This window comes from Penaeus chinensis, chromosome 28 (genome assembly GCF_019202785.1).
Source record: "Penaeus chinensis breed Huanghai No. 1 chromosome 28, ASM1920278v2, whole genome shotgun sequence".
Taxonomy (NCBI): Eukaryota; Metazoa; Arthropoda; class Malacostraca; order Decapoda; family Penaeidae; genus Penaeus; species Penaeus chinensis.
The window spans coordinates 7940668-7950667 of record NC_061846.1 but is presented as its reverse complement, the minus strand read 5'-3'; the positions used below and the strand labels follow the sequence as shown (position 1 = coordinate 7950667).

Genomic DNA, 10000 nt, shown 5'->3' with positions numbered 1-10000 from the left:
CTCTCTTTCTCTCACTCTCTCTCTCTCTCTCTCTCTCTCTCTCTCTCTCTCTTTCTTTCTCTCTTTCTTTCTCTCTCTTTACATTCCTCTCTCTCCCACTCTCTTCTTCCCTCGCAATCCTTCCTTGTCTTTTTCTCATTCACACCTTTGCCGTAAATGTAAATGTAGGAGTCAACAAATCCATTTGACAGCGGGTGTTTTGTCAATAAAAATCTGCTTTTCTTTATATACATACTAAAAGTTGCCGCTTCATCTGATGTTGGAAATTTAGAGGAAAAAAAGCGACATGCTTTTTCATTTACATTAGGGAATCGCAGCATCATATGAATATGATGATACTCTGATCCTTTTTAATCTTGTTTCGTGTCTAATTGAAGGAGTCGTAAATAACAATATTGAGCTTCCATACCAATTCTAATGGCAGCGCTAAAAATACTTAGCTTTATGTGAATCAGACCGAATACCACGTGAAAATACATTTGAATAAAATCCATACTGATAAAAAAAAGAGACATGAAAACAGTGAAAGGCGCATATAACTCTACGGTATCCCCACCACATTTCACTTACTCTCTAAATACGGATGAAGCTCTATGTGTAATGTGAAACGGACGCGCAAGACCTTCCTGCAAGGGAATCATACTCGCTCCAGTCCGATTGCAATGTCATGATTGTAAGTTGCAGAAACGTAGCAACCTTGCAGAATATGCTCGTAGATAGCGGAGAGTGTGGTCGTAAGGTTGGAAGATGAGGTCGTAACTACATATCTACATCTTCGCGCTGCATGGAGTGTCTTAAACCTGGAGAATGTAGTCGTGGTTGGAGGCCGTGTCGGAGTCTGTGTTGTTGTTGGCACTCTCTGGCACTGTCGGTTCGCCCTCCTCTTCGTACCTGTGGAAATGCCGTCAGTGTATTAACTGCTTTATCTTTATGTACTGTGTCTATCTTCTCTTGTTTTATATGTCTGTGTGTTTGTCTGGTGATGACTGAAAAGGGTATTGGTGATTTTGATGGCTGTCATTATGAATAAGAGTATAGTGAAGGTGGTATGATAATGAAAATGATGGTGATGTTGTATGTGTTTTTGGTGGTGATGGTGTTGGTACTGGTGCTGCTGTTGATGACGAAGGTGACGATAACGATAGCAATCATGATGACAATGACGATAATGATAACTATGATACTGTAAAATCATGTGATGACTTTGACGATAATAAAAATAAAGATAACAATAACAATCATCATGATAAAAAAGTACATAGTAGAAGAGAAAGGAGACAATTCCTCTGGTTCTCTGTAGCTTTATCTCATTTGCTCTTCTATATTTTCCTCTCGGATTTTAATCTAACAATGTATCTTCCACACCTGGTCTAATTCGCGAACCATCTGCGGAATTACTGAAGCTATTGACATCACCATTTCCCACTGTGGTGAGACTATCAGGAGAGAATGTTCGTTTAGCGTGTACTTCTCTCTCTGTGTTTTTCTCTTTTTCTTCTTCTCTGCTCTTCACTTTCTGTTTTTCTTTCTGTCTGTCTGTTGCCTGTCTGTATGTCTGTCTGTCTGTCTGTCTGTCTGTCTCTCTCTCTCTCTCTCTCTCTCTCTCTCTCTCTCTCTCTCTCTCTCTCTCTCTCTCTCTCTCTCTCTCTCTGTCTCTCTCTGTCTCTCTCTCTCTTTCTTTTATCCCCATCTCTCGTCTCTCTTTCTTCCTCACTCTCTCTACTCTCCTTCCCTCGCCCACCCATTCTCACTCGCACACACACACGCAGACACACACCCGGTCTACCTATCTACCGCATTTATCCCCCTATCCCTTTCCCCTTTTCCGCCAAAGGGGAACAGATCCAGAGAAAGATCCAAGGGAAAACTTTCGCCTCGTTAAGCAAAGGGACTTCACTAAGGTAGGAATGCGGGTTGGGGCAGAGTTCCCGGCCTCTCGCTATTTTGTACGTACACGCATGTATACTACACATAAACACACACGTACATAAATGTCTATCTACATATCTATATTTGCATCATATTTATAGTTATACCTGTATTTATATCTGCATCTGTATATATATATATCTGCCTGTATATACTAATATATATATATATATATATATATATATATATATATATATATGTATATATATATATATATATATATATATATATATATATATATATATATGTATGTATTTACATATGTACACACACACACACACACACACACACACACACACACACACACATATATATATATATATATATATATATATATATATATATATGCATGCCTATATGTATGTACACACACACACACACACACACACACACACACACACACACACACATATATTTGTATGTGTGTGTGTGTCTATATTCATATCCATCTATCTTCCTATATATCATGTATCTCTCTATACAGAGAGAGAGAGATAGAGAGATAGATAGATAGATAGATAGATAGATAGATAGATAGATAGATAGAGAGAGAGAGAGAGAGAAACAGACAGACAAAAAACAATAACAAAAAAAAATCATATAGAAGATTCGCCGCCATTCGGAGTTGATGAACGTACAAATTTCATCCCTTGCACTTGGTCCAAACGGCCTTCCATTCTGATTTATCTCGCGCTCTCTCTTCTCTTCTTGTTTGCCTTGTCTGCCTCGCTTGCTGGAATCCCCCCCGCCGCCACTTAACCTTCTTTTCACTCCTTTCGAAGCAGGCCCCTCTCTTCTCCTTTGGAGCCCCTTCCCCCCCCTCCCTCCCCTGCTCCTTTCAGCGTTCCTCTCCCTCCTTCTTCCCCTCCTCCTGCTTTCATCTCTCTTCTCCTTTCTCCTCTTTTCGGTCAGCCTCTCCGTCTGCCTGTTCCTTCTTTTCTTTTTTTAATCTCCTCTGCCTCCCCACCACCTTTTTTTTCTCTTTTTAAAACCTCTATCTCCCACTTTTCTCCCTTCTTCTTCCTTTTAATCCCATTCTCTCCTTATCCTTTCCTACCCTTTTCAACTATTTGTTGTTTCCCTTCATCCCTTTTACTTCCCCTTTCCTCTATTCCTTCCCTTCTCTCTCCCTTCTGACCTCCCTTTTCCATTCCCCTCTCTCTTCTGCTCCTTTCTACACCACTCTCCTTCCCTCTTCCTATCCTCCTGCTGTTAGCCCTGTTCTGCTTCTCTCCTTGTGCCAGCCTCTACCTCTCCCTACCTCCACTCCCCCCACTCCAATTCGTCCTTCAAATCTCTCTTTCACCCTTCCTCCTCCTTTTCTTCCTCCTTCAACTTCATCTCTGCTTCTCCCCCTCCTATTCCTTTTAGCACTATCTTCCTCCCTCACTCTCCACTCACCTTCCAACAATTTCCACTTTCCGTCAGTTTCACACATTACACTCCCCTTCTTCTTGTCCCTTCTCCACCCTCTCCCTTTTGACCCCATTTCTCAGCTCCCCTCACTCGCTCCGTTCATATTCTCTCCTTCCCCCTTCCGCTTCTCCTCCTTTCGGTCACATTCTCCCTTTTCCTTATTATCATCTTCCTTTCTCTACCTCCCTCCTCCTCATTTTAACCTCCACCTCCCTCTCCCTTCGCTTCTTATTCAACCCTCCTCTCCCCTTCTCTTATTCCCCTTCCTTTTAAACCCTCCCTCACTCTCCCTCACCCACTTCAATAATATACCTTCCCTTTCCCTTTCACCCCCTCTTTAGTCCTCCCTCCCCCTTCTCTTTTCTTCCTCTTATTCACCCTCCTCCCCTACCGCTTCCTCTAATCCCTCTCCTCCTCTATCGCCTTCTTCCCTTCTTCCCTTCTCCTCCGCCTCTTCTCCTTCCTCCCTATTCTCTGCCTCCTCCTACCATCATTGGGACCTCTCCCTCCCCCCCTACCCCCTATTTCCGAGAGAAGAAGGCTATCATTTGAAGTGAAACAACAGCGTATGTGTACATTGTTATCGAAACAGAGATTCCAGCATTCCTCTTTCATTATTTGTTAGTTTGTACATCCAACTCAACACACATATAGATAAGACACGATAAGACACACAAAATCGGAATAAAAAGGGAAGTAAAGGAAATAACATAAATATAGGTTATGGTTCAGTGTAAAAAATATAATTGAATGGAAGAAGAACATGAATAAAATATAAAGTCATGATAATAATATTTTAAGATATGCAAATTACGAGCGTGTACAAAATTAAAATCGTAAAAAAATGGTGTAAACAAATATATATTCATACCGTATTCATAATGCAGCAGCATCCTAACGTATAAGAAAATATTAACAGCAAAAGACCAAAAAATATACGACATATAAACTCAGACACAGGAACTTACCACATAAAATCGTAAAATAGTTAAATAAAAAAAAAAAAAAAAAAAAAAAAAAACATAATCGACATCTTAAAAGAAAAGAAAAAATGCTAATTGAAAAAAATGAAAAAGTCATAAAAGACATATTGATCACGTAAACATATCCTTCTGCATTATTAATATCTCATCATTGTTCGCCTTGCTGATTATTTGCGAGAGAGTAGATAGAGCCTGATTGAAACTTCTTTAATGACAACCGAGAGATGTTATTATACCACCTGCCTATCTATATATTTACTTTTCTATGTGTCCGACTGTCTGTGTGCCTATCTATCATCTATCTCATCTATCTAGCTATCTATCTATACACACAGAAACGCACACACACACACACACACACACACACACATAGACACACACACACACACACACACGCACACACACACGCACACACACACACACACATACACACACACACACACACACACACACACACACACACACACACATATATATATATATATTACCTCAAATGCCCTCTCTACCTCCCTTTTACCTCATCTACCCTCCCCCTTCCTTCTCCCCCGTACGCGGAGGGCATTCCCAACAGGTTATTATGTTACTGTCATTTCCTCTCATTATGAACCCTATTGTGTCTCCCTCGCTCTTATACACGGGCTCCATAAGTGCTACATTCGCCCATCAGTCCCTCGCCACCAGGGACATCCGCTCGTTTGTTTCTTTGTAGCGAAATTTCGCTAGGTTACTATACTCGCTCTACGCTAACTTTGTATGATATTCATTTTTTCTCTGAATGCCCCTTTTTCATAATTATTTTGGAGAGAGAAAGGAAAAAGTTTATAACTGCAAATTGCACACGCATTTATTTTGGAAGAATGAGGAGTAACACGCGTTTTATACGATCCAATCAACCACTTTCATCGAAAAAGTACGTGACCTTAGCGCCAATTAAGTACAAAACAGAAAGAAAACAACATTATGGTGTGTGTGCTTTTGATTGCGACTGTTTGTCCGAGGTGTTATTTGTTTACCAAGAGAAAAAAAAAAACTTTTCGTCAAAACAAAGATGATTAAAATTGCAAGAGTATTTTGAAACACGGTTCTCACTTCTTTTAATAACTCAGTGTGTTTACCGTTCATTTTATCTGAATGTTGTAAACAAACCGTCGTTTTATCTATTCTGTTTTGTTTACAGTAACTACCTAGTCTGTTTAATTTAACACACACACACTCACACACACTCGCTCACACACTCACACACACACACACACACACACACACACACATACACACAAACACACACACACACACACACACACACACACACACACACACACGCACACACACAAACACACACACACACACACACACACGAACTCACACACACACACACACACACACACACACACACACACAATTTCATATATACACACAGACACGGACAGACATACATGTACGTGCTTGACACTTCATGTTCAAAACATAACTACGACTACAAACAAGACTGCAATAGACATTAACACTAACCAAGGCTTCAACATCACTACCTTTATAGAATGAAACCTACAATTTTATTTTTTATCTTATTTATTTATTTATTTATTTATTTATTTATCTTTTTTTCTAATGAATCAAACCCCAGACATACAAACCTGGCCTCTCTTTTGTAACAGATAAACATCATGAATAATTCATTGATTCTTCAGCCAACTCCGCCACCGACCTTGGATTATAGCATCAAACTAATTATTCACCCGTGCTATTTACCAGTGATAACAACAGTGTATTTACTAAATACACAAAGCAGTTAAAAAATAATTGAATAAACGACTCCGACCTCGGATAACATCAATATCATTTTATAATTTGTCATTTATTTGTACTATTTACCAACAATAACAGCAATAGCTTTATTACCTAAACATACCAATTACCTAATGATATAAAAATGGGCGAGATGTAATAATCATCTTTCATTTACTTAAGACATCAATAATAAAAAATAACACTGTATAATATGAAAACTGAAATTCGTCTCACCTGTCATAGGAATCCTCCTTGGCTTCCAAAAGGGCTTCCTTCGCTTCCAGCTTCTTCTTGTACACCAGCAGGAGGTGGAGAAAGCCTAGGCCTATGAGCATACCGCCTGGGGGAACACAGGGAAAGAGGTGAGCTTGGTTAGCTTGGGTCTGTTGAAGCTTTCTCTTTTTTTTCTCGTTGGTTTGTGGTTATTTTGGGAGGGCAAGTTTGTTAGGTTATGTGTAGAAAGGGCAATTATGTAGATAGGGTAATTATGTATATAGGGTAATTACGCAGGTTATATTTTAATGTCATACTTATTTTTTGTTTTGTTTTTTACAATTTTGATGAGGCAGTAATAAAGGTATATAGTTATCGCTGGTAGAGCAACATATTTGATTATACCGGGAACAAGCAGGTATGATTATCTTGGCTTACATAATAACAATGGTTACCATTCTTTATATCTGAAAGCTAATATTCAGTGCTTTAGTTTGATAGACTATATAAGTTTTTCAATGCTATTTGATGGGCCTATTAGACAGATTTCAATAACTACATTTTAAACATCCTCAGCACCTTACATACAAATTCAGGTTTAAAACCACCAATAAAAGCAATTTTTTAAAACCTGACCAAGAAGAAGAAGAAGACAAAAATCAGAAATTCATGTTTAAAGACACCAATAAAAGCAACTCTAGAAATCCGACCAAGAAGAAGAAGAAGAAGAAGAAGAAGAAGAAGAAGAAGAAGAGGAAGATGAAGAAGATGAAGAAGAAGAAGAAGAAGAAGAAGAAGAAGAAGAAGAAGAAGAAGATGAAGAAGATGAAGAAGAAGAAGAAGAAGAAGAAGAAGAAGAAGAAGAAGAAAAAGAGGAAGAAGATGAAAAAGAATAAGAAAAAGAAGAAGGAGAAAAAGCAGAAGAATAAGAAGAAAAAGAAAAGAAAAAGAAAAAGAGGACGAAGAAGAAGAAGAAGAAGAAAAAGAGGAAGAAGAAGTAAAAGAAGAAAAAGAAGAAGAAGAAGAAGAAGAAAAAAAGAGGAAGAAGAAGAAGAAAAAAAAGAAGAAGAAGGAGAAGAAGAAGAATAAGAAAAATAAAAATAAAAATAAAAAGAGGAATGATAATAATACTAATAGTAATAATGATAATAATAATAAGAAGTAGACGAAGAAGAAGAAGAAGGAGAAGAAGAAAAAGAAGAAGAAGAAGAAGGAGAAGAAGAAGAACAGCCTCTAAGGCACAGGAGGTTTTTCAGTATTCTTGGCCTCGCAGTATGTCCCCTTATGGCAAAGTTGGCCAGAGTGTTACTTAGTGTAATCTTAAGGCTTCCACTTCTTATTAAGTTTACTCCCTTTAGTGGATAAGTCGGATAAAGGGACCTTTAGGCCTATAGAAGGCGAGAACGGCGTCTCATTCTCCCCTTCTCTTAATTTTCTTCCTCTTCCTACTCCTCCTTTCTCCCTTTTTCTTTTTGTTGCTTTGATTATTCCATCTACTTTGCCTCTTCTTTTTTTTCCTTCTTCCTATTTTAGCTTCCCTTCTTGTTTGTCCCCACTCTCCCCCCTTCTTCTTATTTTCTCCTTCTTCCCTTTCTCTTATCTTCTCTTCCCTCCCGCTTGTTTCTGCTTTACCTCTTACCTCTTTCTCTTCCTGCATACTCCCCATCCCTCCTCCTACTTTCACCTTTCTTCTTATTCCCATTCCTTACCTCAGCCTCCTATTTCCTTCCATCATCTCTTTGTCTCACTCCTCTTCCTCCTCCATCATTCCTACTTCCTCCTTCCTTCCCTCTCCTCTTCCTTCTTTACCCTCTGCCTTTACCACCACGATTCCCCCCTCCTTCTACTTTTCTTCTCCCTCCTTCCTCCATCTTCCTCGTTTCTTCCTCCTACTTCCCTCCTTTTTTTTCCTCCTACTCTCCTCCCTCCCTCCTCTTCGTCCTTCTCCCTCCCTCCTCTTCCTCCTCGCTCTCTCCCGCCCTCCCTCCTCTTCCTCCTCCTCCTCCTTCCCTCCTCTTCCTCCTCCTCCCTCTCTCCCTCTCTCCCTCCTCTTCCTCCCCCCTCCTACCCTCTCCCTCCCTCCCTCCCTGCCTCTCTCCTCCTCTTCCTCCTCCCCCTTCTCCCTCCCTCCTCTTCCCCCCTCCTCCTCTCCCCCTCCCTTCCGCTCCTCCTACCCCCTCCCTCCCTCTCTCCCTGCAGCTCCCCTTCCATTCTTTTTCCTCCTTGAAGCTTATTAGGCCTACTAACACTTAAGTGATCTCGCGTTATGATGGAGGGAGATAATGTGGGATAATTATTAGTCTCCTTCAATCTCCTTTTATTTTTTCTTCTCTGCACTTCTTCTTTCTTTCTCTCTTTGCAATAAGTCTTTTCATTCTCATTCTGTCTTTTATTCTATTCTATTTTTAAAAAATCTTATTCTGCTTAACCTGTTATAGGCGTATAAATTTTCCTCCCATTCACATCTCAGTTTTTTTTTATCGTTTTCCCCCCTCCTCTCTTCCTTTATTCTCTTCTGTTCCGGTTATTCATATAAATTCCTGTTATTTGTATTCATATCTCTATTGTTTATTAGCCTCATTTCCTGTCTTTTCTTTGTCTTTCCATTCTCTCTCTTTCCTTTCCTTCTGTCGTTCTGTCTCCCTTCCTCTCTCCCTCCCTCCCTCCCTCTCTCCTTCTCTTATTCACTTCCCCTCTTCCTCCTACCCTCTTTCCCTTCCTCCCTCCCTCTCTCCCTCCCTCCTTCTCTACCTCCCACTCTCCTCTCTCTCTCTCTCCCTCCCTCCTTCTCTCCCTCCCACTCTTTTTCCCTCCCTCTCTCCCTCCTACTCTCTTTCCCTCCCTCTCTCCCTCCTTCTCTCTCTCCCACTCTCTTTCCCTCCATCCCTCCCTCCCTCCCTCCCTCCCTCCCTCCCTCCCCCTCTCTTTCCCTCCCTCCCTCCCTCCCTCCCTCCCTCCCTCCCACTCTCTTTCCCTCCCTCTCTCCCTCCTTCTCTCTCTTTCCCTCCCTCCCTCCCTCCCTCCCTCCCACTCTCTTTCCCTCCCTCCCTCCCTCCCTCTCTCCCTCCTTCTCTCCCTCCCCCTCTCTTTCCCTCCCTCTCTCCCTCCTTCTCTCCCTCCCACTCTCTTTCCCTCCCTCCCTCCCTCCCTCTCTCCCTCCTTCTCTCCCTCCCACTCTCCTTCCCTCTCTCCCTCCCTCCCTCCCTCTCTCCCTCTCTTATTCCCTTCCCCTCTTCCTCCTACACTCTTTCCCTTCCTCCCTCCCTCTCTCCCTCCCTCTTTCTTTCCCTACCACTCTTCTTCCCTCCCTCCTTCCTTTTCTCCCTCTCTCCCGCACTCCCCCTCTTCCTCATTCCCTCCCTCCCTCCCTCCTTCTTTCCCTCCCTTCCTTCCACTTTCCCTCCCTCCACTTTTTTTTTCATTCCATGTTCTCTCTTTTTATTTTTTTCCCCCCTTTCCTGTTCACTAACTAGCTATTCTTTATCTCTTGTTCCTTTGTCTTCTGCTCTCTTCTCTCTTCTTTTCCTTCTGCTATTTCCTCCGTTTACTTCCCTCCTTTCCTTATTCCTTTCTCTTCCTCCGTCTATTATCTTCCTTTCATTGTTATTTCCCTTTCTTCTTCTCTCTTTCCTCTCCCGATTCATCTTCTCACTTTTTCTTTGTTTCGATCC

The 10000-nt window shown here is 41.1% G+C and overlaps 1 protein-coding gene across 1 annotated transcript in view; it reads right to left on the bottom strand.

Moving 5' to 3' along the window:
• Positions 1-66: 66 nt before the first annotated feature.
• The window catches only part of LOC125040192, a 50738-nt gene continuing 40804 nt past the window's right edge, over positions 67-10000 (bottom strand). The window contains exons 5-6 of the mRNA XM_047634733.1: positions 6351-6456; positions 67-891 (exon numbers count right to left, since the gene is read on the bottom strand). Of these exons, the coding sequence (XP_047490689.1) occupies positions 795-891; positions 6351-6456 (203 nt within the window). The 3' untranslated portion in view covers positions 67-794. The remainder of the gene's footprint in view (positions 892-6350; positions 6457-10000) is intronic.